Source organism: Camelus ferus, chromosome 25 (assembly GCF_009834535.1).
Source record: "Camelus ferus isolate YT-003-E chromosome 25, BCGSAC_Cfer_1.0, whole genome shotgun sequence".
Taxonomy (NCBI): domain Eukaryota; kingdom Metazoa; phylum Chordata; class Mammalia; order Artiodactyla; family Camelidae; genus Camelus; species Camelus ferus.
In genome coordinates this window covers 5,736,658-5,752,358 of record NC_045720.1, presented here as the reverse complement: position 1 = coordinate 5,752,358, position 15,701 = coordinate 5,736,658, and the positions used below count along the sequence as shown (strand labels likewise).

At 41.3% G+C, this 15,701-nt stretch overlaps 1 protein-coding gene across 3 annotated transcripts in view; it reads left to right on the top strand.

The window, feature by feature from the left end:
- KHDRBS3 (KH RNA binding domain containing, signal transduction associated 3) overlaps positions 1–15,701 on the top strand; it is a 147,592-nt gene that overhangs the window by 49,936 nt on the left and 81,955 nt on the right. For all 3 annotated transcript variants that reach the window (XR_004315074.1, XM_032467567.1, XM_032467568.1), the window contains exon 2: positions 1,509–1,627. Coding sequence is in view for 2 of the 3 variants with exons in the window: in XM_032467567.1 (XP_032323458.1) it covers positions 1,509–1,627 (119 nt within the window). In the remaining variant the exon portion in view is untranslated. The remainder of the gene's footprint in view (positions 1–1,508; positions 1,628–15,701) is intronic.

Here is a 15,701-nt window from a genome sequence, read left to right as displayed (position 1 = left end):
CTGAATTTCCATTGTCATGTGTTATGAGGATTGAATTTTGTCATGAATATGATGCATATTAAATTTAAATATTCCCAGCTCTACAAGCAAAAGAAATAAATATGTGTGTCCCTTTATACAACGGGTAGCATCTCTCCTTCCTTCTCCCTACTTTGGTCCCTTCTCTGAACCTGGCTACCTTGTGGTCAGTCTGTGGTGTGCAAGTCCATGTCATCATCTGTGCAGCGGTGCCTCGTGCACCTATTTGTGTACCCTTTGTCCAGCCAAATGCTATAGGCAATAATGAGAGGAAACAGCATACTGATATTTTCCTAGATGTGGAACTTGAACATAGTAGGTGCTTAGTAGTTGATGTTTGTTGAATGATGAAAAAATTTTTACCTAAAAGAAGTTTATGTTCCGGTGACTGTTATCTTACTCCAGTCATACCGCTGGAGCAGAACATCATAGACTGGGTGGCTTATAAACAAAAGAAATGTGTTCCTCCCAGTGCTGGAGGCTGGAAGTCCAAGGTCAGCATGCGTGCTGATTCGGTGTCAGGTGAAGTTCCACCTCCTGGTCCACAGATGGCGATCTTCTCCCTGTGTCCTCTGTGGCAGAAGGGGTGAAGGAGCTCCATGGGGCGTCTTCTCAGGGTGGCTGTCCCTTCCTGTGAGCTCTAACTTCAGATCTGATTCCTCCCTGAAGACCTGCCTCCTAGTGCCATCACTCATTCCAATGTATGAATGGTGTGGGCACAGAGACTGTCTGTAGCAGAGGGGCGCCACATTGTTTTTTTCTCCTGGGAGCGAGAGCAGACTTGGGTATAAAGTGCTTTGTGAGTGTCGCGGTGGGAGTGATTGAGTCTCCCTCTCCTGCTCTGCTCTGTGGAGGAAAGGAGGGTCGCCCGTAAACAGTAGTATTTAATGTGGTCGAATCTTGAAGGAGGTGTATGAAACAGATCATCAGAATAGCATCACAGGTCGAGAAAAGAGCGTTAACAAAGACATGAACTTGTAGTTGGTCCATGTCACCTGTGAGAAGATTTGGTTGGGGAGGTCGACTGACAGAAGGTTGTCTAGGGCTTTTAATGTCATCTTAGAGAATCGATTCTTGATGCGATCCGCCTTGGAGAGCCAGGCAGGGTTGATAAACAGGGATGTCAGTACTTGGTAATGCTGCACTGAGAATACTTTCTGGCTTTTCTTTGCTATGTGATCAGCCTTCTAGGATTCCAGAGGCCTCAAAGAACTTATTTGTATGTTTGTGTTTGTTGGCTGGTCCAGAGTTCCCCTCCATTAGCTGGGGCAGTGACGATTTGACTCTGTAGAGCAATGGCATGTGCGTTTTTCCCACTGTACAGGTGAAGAATTACTGATAAAATGGGACCCATGTCATCACTTGGGAACATTGTAGCCATCTAAAGTCCGTATCCTGTATTTGATTTCATGCCACAGTACAGCTGAGAACTCCCGGCCTCTGGAATCTGTCAGACACTTCACTGGTACTTTTTTTTTTTTCCTCCACAGAAATAGAAAAGTTTCAAAAAGGAGAAAGCAAGGACGAAGAGAAGTACATTGATGTGGTGATTAATAAGAACATGAAGCTGGGACAGAAAGTGCTAATTCCCGTAAAACAGTTCCCTAAGGTAAGCCAGTGAGGTCTGCCCTGCAGGTGTGTTCAGCTGTATCACAGGGGAGCAGATGTTACTCTGTTTGGTGTTTTCTTTAGCACAACACCCCGCCCCCATCCCAAAAGGCATGCTTTTAAAATTAGTTAAAAATGTACTTAGTGATTCTGTTCTTTCTGTTTGACTTCGGTGTGAGTTATGGAGCCTAAAAATGATGCTCCTGAGTCACACTTTGGACTGTGGACAGCCTGTTAGCATCTTCCTGCTGTGGTGTCTTCATTTGTAAGATGAGGTTGGATTGCTAAGAAATAAGATTATCCATGTTAAATGCTTAGTATAGAGCACATAAATGTTTAAAGTAGTTTATAATTATTCTAGAAAAAAGATCGATTTTTATTCATTGCAAGTGTTATTTCATGTCATTGAGCACAGTTCTAACAGGTGCTTTAAAGTCCATCTAATTCTAAAATCTTGGTCATCTTCTTAGATTTGGCCTAAATTGGTCTCTTTTCACTCTTCTTTTTTCTTTGAGTGTCCGTGTACACGATCTGTGCACGCTGTTGTATGTATCAGTAGTTAATTTCTTTTGATTGCAGAACAGTAGTTCATTATTTGAATATACCATAATTTATTTGTACATCTGTCCAGGCAGTTTTCACTTTGGAATTATTATAATTAAATTGCTGTGAACATTTTTGTACAAGTCATTTTATGACCATATGTTTTCATTTGTTTTCAGTAAATAATTAGGATTTAAATTGCTGTGTATTTAGTTTTATAATAAATTGTCATAATTTTTTTCCCAAATGGTGGTTCTTGTGGTATTTCTAGAACAATGCATGCAGAGTTGTGGTTGCTCCATGTCTGCATCCGCATTTGATGATGTCAGTCTCTTTAATTTCAGCCATTCTGATAGTGTGCTGATATTTTCTTGTGTTAATTTGCATTTCCCTAATGACGAATGATTTTGTATACTTTTTCATGCACTTATTGGCCGTTTATACATCTGATTTTGATGACATCTGATGTGTTGGGTTTTTCTTTTATGATTTTTACCTTCTGCCAATGAAGAAATCTTTGCCAACCTAAAGGGAATGTTAGAGTCCTTTATAAGTTATAAGACAGTCTCCTGTGTTTCCTCTAAAACCTTTATCATAGCATTGTATAGCATTGTATTAGATTTGTCCGTTTTATGTCTGTGATACATCTCAGATTCTTTTTTGTGTATGGTGTGAGATAGACAGTCAGAATTCATTCTTTTCGTCATATGGATGTCCAGTTTTTTCTGTATCATTTGTTCAGAGATATTTTACTCCCGCTGATTGTCGGGACCTTTGATGGAAATTGGACGACTATGTAAGCGAGGGCGTGTTTCTGCACTTTCTATTTTGTTTCATTGATCCATTGATGGATCGTTATGCTGGTGCCACAGTGTCTCATGACTAGCTTTTTATAGTAAGACATGAAGTTAGGCAATGTCCCTTCAGCTTTGTCCTTTTTCAGGATTGCTTGGACATAGATCCTTTGTAATTCTGTATAAATTTAAGAATTATTTTATTAATTTTCACAAAACATTCTGCTGGGATTATGACTGCATTTGCATTAAATCTGTTGATCAGTTCAGGGAGATGTGACATCTAAGTAATATTGAGTCTCCCCTCCGTTGAATGTGATACATCTTTCCATTTTTTTAGATTTTTGAAATTTCTATCAGCGTTTTGTCCTTTTCAGGGTAAAGGTCTTGTCTTTTGTTAAACTTATTCCTAAATGTTTTATGGTTTTTGAACACTGTTGTAAAATGAATATTTCAGAATTTTATTTTCCAGTTTTTTACCTCTCGCAAACTTTTGTATTTTGACCTTGTATTCTGCTACCTTGCTAATAAATTTACTTGTTCTATTAAGTTGTTTCATAGATACCTTAGAATATGCTGTGTACATAATCGTATCATCTGCATAGACAGTTTAGTTCTTCTGTTCCAATTTTTATACTTTTTATTTACTTAGCTTGTATTATTGTATTGGCCAGGATCTCTAGTATAACACTTGCATACAAGTGATGAGATTAGGCATTTTTCTCCGGTTCCCCATCAGTATCAGGAAAACATTCAGTATTTTACCATTAAGCATGGTTAACTGCTGCGGGGGTTTTGTATATGCCTTTTATCAGGTAAAGGAAGTTCCCTTCTATTTCAGTTTTGCTGAGAGATTTGATACTGACTGGATGATGAATTTTGTTGATAAATTTCTACATCTGTTGAAATGAACACAGGATGTTACTCATTTATACTGTTAATACAGTGAATTTTATTGATCAGTTTGTCTGACTCAAACCAACTTTGCATTCCTGGGTTAAGCCCTACTTGGTATTATCCTTTTTATACATTGTTGGATTCAAATGCATCTATATTCATGAGTGATACTGGCCTAAAATTTTTATATCTACATATAAAACATGTAGGTATATTTGTCTACATATTATAAAAATAGGGGAGAAGTTTTTGTTTCCCCTTTTTGTTTCAAAGCATAGATGTCAGTTTGGTGCTGTTTCTTCTTTAGTATTAGAATTCGCTTAGTGAAGCCATCCAGGCCTGGAGTTTGATGGTGAAAAAATGTTTTCAAATGCGTATATTTACATATGAACCAAATGTAAATTCTTCATTGTCTTTAATTGACAAGGCACTAATCAGAGTTTCTGTTTCATCTTTTGTGAAAATTGTTTTGTTTTTCAAGGGATTTCATAATATTTCATCATATTATTTCAGCTATTGCTTCTTCAAATACTTTTCTGATCCTCTCACTCCCTACCTTTTGAGACGTTAAGTACGCATACTTTCAACCTTTTGATATTCTTGAGAAGATTCCTATGACTGTTCATTTTTGTTATTAGGTTTTACCCCCTATTCTTCAATTTGGATAACTTCTACTGCTGTATCTTAAACTCGTTGATTCTTTTCTATGTTATCTTTATTTTATTTTATTTTTTTGTTAAGCCTGTCAGATAACATTTTTGTATCAGATGTGATTAGTTGTTTCAGAATTTATATTTGATTCATATATAAATGTATGTATTTGAAAACATTTATTCTCTCCTGAGATTTTCTGTTTATTGTAGGTGTTGTATTATCTTGTTTTGTTGAGCACAATTAAAATAGGTGCTTTTAAGTCTCATTCTAAAATCTTACTCATCTTAGAGTTGACTCTTTTATCTTGATAATGAGTCATACTTTTCCCATTTTTTTGTATGTTGAGTAATTTTGGATTGTGTACTGGATATTGTGAGTGTTATATTGTGGAAACTGGATTCTGTTATGTTTCTTAGAGGAATGTGGATATTTTTGGATTTGGACTGCAGACTTTGCTGGGTTGGAGTGCAAATCTCAGTTCATTTCTTAGTTTGACTTTTTGCATTTATTTTTGGCATATGTGATTCAGGGGTCAGTTAGGGATTTTGGCAGATTTTATTTACAGAATTTGGGTTCCCCATGTCTAACTGTCATTTCTAGTGTTCCTCCCACACAGTTCAGCACTATGGTTGCCTCTAACTCTGCTACTCAGACTAAAAGCTCTAAAATTCGACCGTTCCCTTCTTCCAAGTCTTGACTCCCTTCCAGAATTCCCTTGTTTTTTCATCATTCTCCAGAGGGTTTAGATAGTTGCTTTTTGTATTTTGTTCAGTGTTTAACAGTTTATAGTTGTTACCTATGGACATTCAGCCTGTTAGGTACTTAGTCATATTTGCAAAACTGAGGATATACCTTTTAGTAAACAGAAAACTGTTACGAACATTTTATTGACATGCTAATTACTAAGCAAAGCATGGCTTATGGAGACTTTTATAAGTTGATTCACCATGCTTGATATGCTCTCCATGCTCAGTGTGCAGCAGGTGGAAAGGTGACCAGACTCTGTCCCTGTCTTTAAATAGTCCATAGTCCAGTAGATGGTTAATCTGAAGTCAATACTCTGTTGTGTATGAGTGAGGATATGGAGTAAAGTATATGAGTTAAGTGTATGAAAGAAAATCTCAAATATTGTTTTTCAGTGTCAGCTTTGATGAGAGTAGGGGAAGACAAATTATAATTTCTTTGCCTCACAGAGAGCAGAGTTCATCTCAAGCACTTATGATGTCTGAAGTAGGCTGCTTAGAAATCTGCTTTCAGAATGTGGAAAAGGATATTTCTGCTTATAATTTCTCAAGTTTCAAGCCAGCCCCATGTAAAGGCTAATACAGCACTTGCGTCAGTTCTAAGAAAGCTTTCATGCTGGTGTCAGTTAATAGACTGAGCCAGAGGACGCTGGCAGCACTGGCAGTACGTGCCCCCGGAACAGCAGCGGGCAGAGTGCAGCTCGGCATGGAATTGATGCTGACTTGACACTTCCAGCTTCTAATGTCTAATAAAACAATTTCCATTAATTGAATAATTTCTCTTCTCTTAATGAACCACTTCAACACTCTTTTAATGGCACGACACTGAACATGAGTCTCCTAGTATTAAAACCCCAAATACATTTGCTCTCATGAGTGTATGTGAGAGCTTGGAAAGTGTAAAACTCAAAGTGAACAGTGTTTCATGAGGTTCTTTTTGTTGGTTTTTGTTTTTTAAGACTAAGCTATAGAAACTGTCCTCCATAGTTTTCCTGTGGACAGACCCCAACCCTTGGTCCTGGGCATGACTAGATATAACAGAGTTGATGTAAGTGCCAAATCAGCATTGGAACAAGACGCCCTGTCTGTGAGGACCTTTAGATGCCTTGTGGTTTAGATTTTACACTGATTTTTTAATTCAGTGTTTCCTTCGTCATTGGACCCATCGATCCATTCGTATACCTAACATCCATTGGGGTCTTCTCTGAGCCAGGAATAGTGCTGGGAAAGCAAAACTGATTAAGACACATTCTTTTGTCACAGGAGCCTCTCAGTTTTGTGAGGAATACAGGTGAATAACTTAATGAGTGTATCACCGTGTGAGGAGGTCAGTGCTGGGGTGCCCTGGAAAGTCAGGGGAGCATGCTGGCCCTCTCACAGAAGCCCTCCCGAAGGCTCTAGAGGCACTGGCTGGGTCGGGGTCAGAAGTCAGACAGGGTGAGATGAAGGTGGCCGTGACAGGGAGACACAGGGCAAGGGGTTTGAGAAACCACCAGCCATTGTACTTGGCTGAGCAGGTTAGTTTCAATAAGATGTGCTGATTTTAGGATGGAGGGTATAGCTCAAGTGGTAGAGCACATGCTTAATATGCACAAGGTCCCGGGTTCAATCCCCAGTACCTCCTCCAAATAGAAATAAACCTAATCAAAAAAAAAAAAAAAGATGTGCCAATTTTTATTGGGGATTTATAAACTCATTGATGACAGAGCGGGGTATGGAGTGGAGTCGGCCAGTGCGGGGCTTGACGTTAGACCAGAAGGTGACCTGTGAGCTGCTTTACAATGTGAGGGGGGCTTCTCCAGGTGTTTAATTGTTGGAAATGATTTCAGTTGATGGTTTGCTTGCGGGCATGACGTGGTCCTGCACTTGCTGGTCAGTCCTTGAGTGCTGGCACCGAAGCTCATGTGGCTGGTTGCAGGGGACTTTGAAACTTGTTGGCGTCGAGGAAGCCTGACATTAAAAATAATTACTTAAAGATGCATATATTTATGGTAAGTCACAGTCAGTGTCCCTCCTAGTATCCATTCAGTCAGGGGACCCTGTGGTGAAACAGAAAGGCCTCTCTGGATTATAGAACCTTCGGAAACTGAAGGAGCAAAGTCCCTTCCAGGCCAGCCCTCTGCCGTCATCGACAACCCGTGTTTTCAGAGGGGACTGGAGCCACACAGCTGTCAGGAGAGATGAGAGGAACACGGCTTCAGAGGCTACCTTTGTCCTCGTCTCCGAGGTCTTCTCTGGGCCCCTGTGCCATGAGAATCGGAAAGTTAGTTAAGGTGGTATTTGTAAATAGGATAGCATTCAAAAAGTATTGTAAAGGAATTTCAAATCTTAACTTATGTTGTGACTTTTCCCTTACTTACTTTAAATGCTTAAGTATTAACCCAGAAAGTAGCACTTGAACTTAGATTTGTTAAGTGGAGTCCAAAAACAGCCACACATATATTGAGGGGCTCGTGAAAGAATTTACTCATGTTGTTTTGGGCATTTATTGTTATTACTGCTACTATTTTATTGAGTCAAATAAGTAATTACATAATTTGGTTATATATAAGCCCCAGAAAATTTCATTACATTTAAAAGACTAGACGTTCCATGTATGTACTTTGGTCACAGTGCAGTACATTAAGAAATTGAAGTCTGTGATGAATCTTGTTCTGTGTAAATCTTTTATTCCATCAGTGCTCACTGTTGAGGGGTGGTAAAGGATAGACCCTTATGAGCACTGCAGAGCCAAAAGGTAAAACATTTTTAGTGCTTAGCCGTGTGTGACTGGCTTAGATGTCTTCAGTGCTATTGTACTGACTGTTTTGGCTCTGGGTCCCATGAGGGACCTCCCAGTTGGATCAACTGAACATTGCACAAGTGTGCTGGTGGACCCCGGAAATATGAACAAAGCTTAACCCCTCTCTTTTGGGACCCCCTACCCCCACCCAGTGGAGTAAAATGGCTGATAGTCATTCAATGGACTAAACTATGAACTTTTATCAAAACAAGAAATTGACACATAATTACAGGCAACAAGGGGCACGAAGTGTATACATTGATCCTGAGACACAGTTACAGGGGGAAGGCAGTCAGGTTTAGGGGTCAGTCCTCTTTGTTACGTGTGCTGGTTCTGTGGTCTCCTAGCTTTCTGACGCCAGATGTCACATCTCCACTCTCTCTCTCATCAGGCTAAATGCTTCCTGAACCACATCCACATGAATATTCCATAAGTGAACTTCACACCCTCTCCTCTTGGCAAACCTGGACCTTTCCCTGTGTCCCATATTTCAGTGAATGGCAGACAGCAAATGTACCTAAGAGCCCGTTGCCTAAAACTAGCACATCATTTTTGTCTACTGACTTCTTCCTTTATCTCTCCCCCTTCATTCTTGAAATACCATGACATATAGTTTATTACTTCTACTTCCTAAATTTATTCTCATTTATTTCTATCTCTGCATTCCGTTGCCGCTCCTTAGTTTAGACGACTGCCATCCGTCACCCAGGCTTTTGTGATAGCCTCTTAGCTGGTTTCAAATCCTCCGTCCCATTCTTCACACTTGCAGCCAGACTGTTGCAGTCTGGGGCTTTCTGGATTAACAATTCCAAACTTATTTACATATAGGCTGCATTGCTTGTCTTATTTTGTTATCCACCCATCCCCCCACCCAAAGAATATAATCCAGTTTTGAGCATACAGGGGTAACAAGTACACAAAGTAGACTGTTTCAGGTGGTGTCTCACTTCTGCGTGCCTGTGTGTGTGATTTTCTCCATATCACCTCCTGAAGAAGTCACTTGTGTTACTGTACTTGATTGGTTTTTAGAGTTGCTGATGTCTAAATGAGTGGGGCTGTTTACCATTTGGAAGTAGATACTATGTTAAAATTGCAATAAATGGAGCAATACCAAATAATCTCAACCGCTACCATTAATACTTAGTGATTTGTGGTTGGCAAACTACTAAATTTAAGTAATAGTATTTATCTGTAGCTTTAATATGGAGCAATAATTACTGCGGCAAAGAAAATCAGTAAAAATTATGGTGACTAGTGCCATTTGATTTGGGGTAAAACGAACTTTAATTCCACAAGTATTTATTGAGAAATCTTTATGCCGGAAACATGATGAATCAAATATGGGTCCTAATTACTCTCAGGGATTTACAATCTAACGGGAGAAACAGTAAATTTTACTAAATAATACAGGGAAGAGACTGAACTAAAGTAAGAGGGAGATGGACAGTGCAAGAATTTAAAAGAGTGAGGGAGAGTTATTTCTGGAGAAAGTTACAGGTGGAATTAAAGTAGTCGTTGAGTGTAAGTTCAGGATGTTACCAAGCAGAGATCGGGGGGGATGGGCGGAGTAACTGTTGGGCCAGAAGGATTTAATTACGGGGAGTAGCAGGTTGTGGATTCCTTGCGGTGGTGATGGCTAGGGTGGAAAGCCTTCAGTGCTGCACTTGTGCAGTAGACTTTTGTGAGGCTAGGAGGAGCCCTGAAAGATTTATGACAGATACAAATGAACAAGTAGAATATATAGTAGAAAGTATTCTGCATTATTAAAGATCTTACCTTTTTTTAAAGTCCTCTTAATATTTAGGAATGATTGATTTAAATACAAATTTGGAATGACTTTTATTCCCAGGAAATTCAGCTTCCCATGTGAAAAGTGATTATTGTCTTTAGAGGTGATTATCAGAATCATGAGAATTATTGTCAGTAACGTAACTTGACTCAGTTACTAACTACCCTAAAAAACAGGTGTCTTGTTACCGAAGAGGCTGCTCCATTTCATGTGAGTGTCGTGGTCCCGAGTCTGTTGTTAGGTTTACTACTGTTTGGAATTCCGTAGTTATGACATTGGCTTAATTGAGATGAGATCAGTACTCTGAATGCCATCTAAAAGCTGGATTTATTTAACTAATCATTGTGTGTTTTGGTGGAATTATTGGAGCCTAAACTTTTTAATTAGCAGAGAGAAGACACGTAAAAGGAACCTCGTTTCTTTTCTTTTCAGTCTTGCCATTGGGCAGGAATTGGGTGAATGTGGAGATGACAGACCAACTGTGTTCCTGGAGGGCTTAGTTCCTTCTCCTCAGTGAGGTCTGGATAGCGAGCGTGGGGTGATGTTTTCCAAAGAGAGATGTCACGTATAGTTTTACATTTGGGTGCTACAAGGACGTGCCAGAATGTCTGTTTTAAGGTATATATGTGGCTTTAGGGAATCATATAAGGCACTGTTTTAAGGACCTTGCATGTAATAATTTTATGTGTATTAATCTTTACAGTTTTAGGAGAAGGGAATGATTATCTCCTGTTCACATATGAAAAAAATAAAGAACAGACAAGTTAAGTACCTTGCTAAATGTTACACAGTTAGTGAGTAACAAGCCTTTGAACCCCAGAAATCTGGCTCCGGAGTCCATGCTCTTGTTCAAGAAATTACAATTGATTAATATTTAGTACGTGAGTTAATGCTAGTGCCATGAGTGGCTCATGTGAGTGCCGCACAGTTGTGTGCACACTGAGACAGGATCCCAAGGTAAAAGAGGGGATTCTCCAGGGCGGAAGATCCCACCAAGTTTTAATTACTCATTTGCTTTCAGTACTTGGGGCATGTAACTGTTACATGTGCCTGGTTATGGATTCTTGGATTGCGTGTCCTCGTTGTAGTTAACGTAAACTTTAAATGGGCAAAGATAATTGCAGAAGAGCCTGTGACTTAAAGGCCACTACAGATGCAATGGAAACAAGCGAGAAAACAGACGAGCCGCTCCTTCCCCTGCGCCCAGCGCGGGCTCCGCACCAGGACGGGGGGAGCAGTTGGGGTCCCGTCTCATGTAGGAGGGTCATCTCAGAATGGGACCTGTTTTTCTATGTCAAGTATCATTAATGATGACTCTCTTGACCTAAGTAAGTACTGAAATATTAACCAGTGATAGAACAAGTATAAATTTTTAAATAAATAAATGTATACATACTATACAAATACAGACATGCACATACACACGCACATGCATCTGTTTTACACGTGTATGTAACACAGTGCGAGGGCCCGTGGGTGGGGACGCTTCTTCGCTGCTGACTTGAGATCTCAGGACACCCAACGCCACCCTGTAGCGAGCATCTACCCTTGTCGTCACCATGGGACGCACCGTGGACTGCCGCCCCCCACCGCCTCCTTCCTTTCTCAGTTTCTTAGCTCTTCAGTTGCCTTGAGAGGTATACTTTATACTGTGTCCACACATTTTTTAAATTTTTTAAATTTCTTTATCTCCTCTCTCGTTTCTCACGTCCTGCTTCAGACCTACCTCTGTAGAAATAAATCACATTGTTCATCTGTTACAGTAGCCCTTATTTTACAGTCTTTCTCAGATGTCTTTTTGAGCATTTTTAATAAACATTTAGATTTTGTAAGACAGTTCCTTCCCTCTGTGCCTGTGTGCTGTGTTCTAGGTTTCGTTTTAGTTGAGTCTTGGGCAGTGACTGGTTTATGGGGGTGTTAACTGTGGTTGGCACTCCTCGTCCACTTCCAGTGCGTGAGATGCTGCTCGCCTGTTAGAAGCCGGTGCTGTTCTCAGCTGTGGCTGAGGGACACAGGTGGGTACGTCAGGGTCCCTGCCCTCAGAGAGACCACCACCCCACCTCCTCTTAAGGAAAGGAAGGTAGGCAGGAATTGCTAGGACTGGAAAAGACTGTGATGTTTGAGGATATTAAAACTTTAACTTTTTGATAAATGAACTGCTTGGTGCTTTTCCCTGCGGCCGGGCATTATGGTGTGCTGCGCGCCCCCCCTCCCTGTGGCCACTCCCAGCATCCGTGCTCCCGGGGGTGCCCTTCCCTTGAGACTGTCCAGACCCTGCAGCAGCTTTAACTGACAAGATGCGAGCTTCCAGGCCTGGCTTTAAGGAGGCCTGACGGCTCCAGCTTTTCTGATCTTGGAAGCTGAGCAACATATGAAGACCTGTTACCCTGAGGCCACCATAGGAAGTGGAAGCACTGGTTACCCGGGGATGGGAGTCAGACCTGTAAGAACTGAGGTGTTCTGTTCAGTTTTCTTGTTGTTTTAAGGGTGAGAGTGATGTTCTTTACAGCTCTACGTCTGAGCTGAAATGGGTAGTTCTTGGAACCTGGTATTGTTGAGAAACAAGTTGAGAATGGCTAAAATCAAAAGCAGGAGAGCAGCGGGACTGGGAGGTGAGCTGGCCTCGCACAGCAGTGCCAGGACATGGGCTTCATTCAAAGGATGGCTGGACAGTTGTATTTTTAAATAGAGATGTGACAGGGTCACCCTTGTGTTGAGCCCTCTCTGCTGATTGAAGGAGATGGTGATACAGAGATAGGATTCTGCAGTGTGCGAGCTGAGAGATGGTGATGGTCTGGACGGAGTGGTTGTGGTGGGACTACAGAAAAGTAGGCAAGTGTAAGAGAGATTCAGGAGGTAACACTGTCATGCTGTAACGACTCACTGGACGTTGACTAAATGCCCTCTGTGCACTGGTGACGGAGCAGTGAACACAGAAGGCCTAGTCACTGCCCGCATGGAGTGAGTGTCAACTTTCTGGCTGGAGTTGCTGCGTGGGTGGCAGTGCCATTTGCTGGGCTCAGGACCTCTGGAAGGATAATGTGTTTGGTGCTATGTTGGCAGAGGTTACAGGCTCAGCTGTGTGTGGAGGTAGAGGTCAGTAAAGCACCCCTTTGTTAGGCTAACCGGCTTTTTGGTGAGTGCCCAGTTAAGGGAGACCTTTTAGTGGAGACAGTGACATGTTCTTGAGGCTTAGTTGTTTATGAAATGACAGCTTAACTGTCATTGTTCCCCACAGAACAGTGTCATGTCACAAATACAGTCTAGATCAATTAAAGCTAGTTCTTCCTTGGTCTTTACCAAGGAAGAACATAATTATTGGATTCTATACATTATGCAGTGAAAGGTACACTTACTGTATGTTGGCTCACCATCTTTATAATCATTTGAAGTTTCCTGTTTACAGATGTAACCTTTGTAATGTGATAGCATATTTATAATCTAATAATTGGCATCTGGAGAAATATTAATGGTCTTAGAGATAACACTTTCCCCTTCCATTCAAATCTATGCATTAATTAAATCATTAATAAAAATGAAGGCTGAAATGTTTTAGGTTCTTTGTGTCCTTCTTGCTAACATGGTCATCAAACAGAAAACAAACCCTGAGTTAAAGCAGCACGGACTTATTCGGAAGGATTTCTGGAAGGTCAGGGAAAGGGACTGCCAGGAGAACTCTGAGCCTGAGGCCTGTCAGTGTCTCTGAGGTCAGACCGCAGAGAGTTTTCTCTCCTAGGGGGAGTGGACGAGGCCAGAACGTGTGGGGCAGTGGGCAGGGTGGCGGGGGGGGGGCACTTAGGGACAGAAGGTCGAGATTGTCTCACCCTGAAGCTGGTCGCTGGAAGCAGAGGGCCTGTTGCGGAGTCGTGTGCCTGTCCAGGGTCGCGTGTGCGTCACATTCAGGAACCTGAGACAGGACAGAGGCTCAAATGGAGTTTGATCATGTCGGGCTAAGGGACATTTTCTGGTGGATCAGTGGGGACAAACAGGTCACTTAATCTTTTATGGGGCAGAGAATGGGAATTGGTGGGGTCTATGACCAGAGCTGACAGGGCAAGAGGTCACCCAGAAACGTGCTTGTTAGTGTGGGAAAGCCTTGAGAAGACTCGGCAGTTGTGGGCACCAGTCTCCGTGAAGGTGGATGTGTGGGGTAGAGGAGACTTGGCTGAAAGTTTGCGCAGACGTGGTGAGACCCCTGGGTGCCCTTCCTGGCTGAGAAAACCAGGCATCTGCCCTTGTGGACTGAGCAACAGAGGATTACCAGTCATGTGAGCAAAGTCCATTACATAGCAAGAAGCAGATTCGCAAAACGGGGAGGGAAGGGGGCTCTGTTGGAGGAAGCAGGCACTGTAAGCTCCATGGTGGGGGCTGGGGGTGGGGCTACTGCCTTTAACATCCTCAGAAAGAAAAGAACTTACATACTTCCATAAAATATTTGTAAATGCCATAAAGGAACTAATATAAGAAAATACTGTTAGTCATTAAACATTTGATAGTAGAAATGAATCAGTGGGTATGTAGGAAATGTACTTAAATCCTCCAGAAAGTAAAAGAGAGAGAAGGTGAAAGAGAAAGACAGAGAAATAAGAGAGAAACTTAGAAATCCAACTCAGAAGGCCCACTATCCAAATAACAGAATTTCCAGAAATATAAAGCCGAGAAAATAGGGAACAAGAATGAGGTAGGGTGGGTTTTGAGACACGGATTTTCCCCCCACCTTGTAGTAGTATTTGATATTTTAAACTCTGTAAGTATGACCTCTGTGTTTTTTAAGTAATTTGCTTTAAATTAAATTTTAAAAAGCCAAAAGTAATTACATGTAAAGGTTAAAAACAGATAATTTAGTTTTTGTTGAAGACCAATAAAATGAAAAGTGGCTAAGGAAAAAATGCCATTTTGATTTTTTTTCAAGTACTTCAGGAAGAGCACTTTAGTTACCATAGTTAGAAACACAAGGAACAGTTTTCTCTTAAAAACAGCAGCAGCACTGCTGTGGCATGGCTCATGGGAGGGGGCCCACACTAGAGCAGCCACTACATGGGTTTGCAACCAAGAATCTTGCCAAAAAGAACGGTTTCTCTCTTGGTAAATAGGGCTGACTTTCTGTTTGGGAGCAAGAAGAATTGATAATTATAGTAAGGCTTTTAAAAGTTGTGTGAGATTCCTAATAATCATTCATTCATCCGTTGTGTATTTATTGAGTGTCTGTTATGTGCCAAGCATTGTTCTCAATGATTTATGTACATGGACCCATCTAATCCTCATAAGAGCCCTACAGGGGTCCTGTTGCCATCCATCATTCCCAGTTTACAGTCAGGGAAACCAGGGCACAGAGAGGTTAGGTGGTTTGCCCACGGTTACTCAGCAGGAATATGGGAGACCTGGCTATTCTCAGAGTCCAGAGTCCCCTTAATTCACTTCTCTGCTTGTTAAGCAAAGAACCCTGGGCACCTAGGCCAGATCAGTTGTCCACATTCCCATTGCCAGTTATGTCAGAAACGTTGATGGATTTTGTCATCAAGCTCTTGTAAGTCCCTGAAGTCTTAGAACCCGCTCAGGCCAGTATGCTCATTGGTTGGCTTACGGAGGATTAAGTGCTGACCAGGAAGAAGAACCCAGACACTGATAGTGACCAGCCTGGTGCCCATTACAGGATAGCAGGTATCGGTCTTCCTCACCAGTGCTCTTCATTCCAGCACTTCTCCTGGTGGATGCTGAATGTGTGCTGAAATTGTCAGCATGTCAACTTTGGAATTCTGGGAACTAACTTCATTTACTGTTTGTAAATTTTGGCCATCATTGAAGTGATTTGGTATAAATAAATATATCGGGTTTTTTTTTAAATTTTATATTTTTTAGCCCCTGTTTTATCT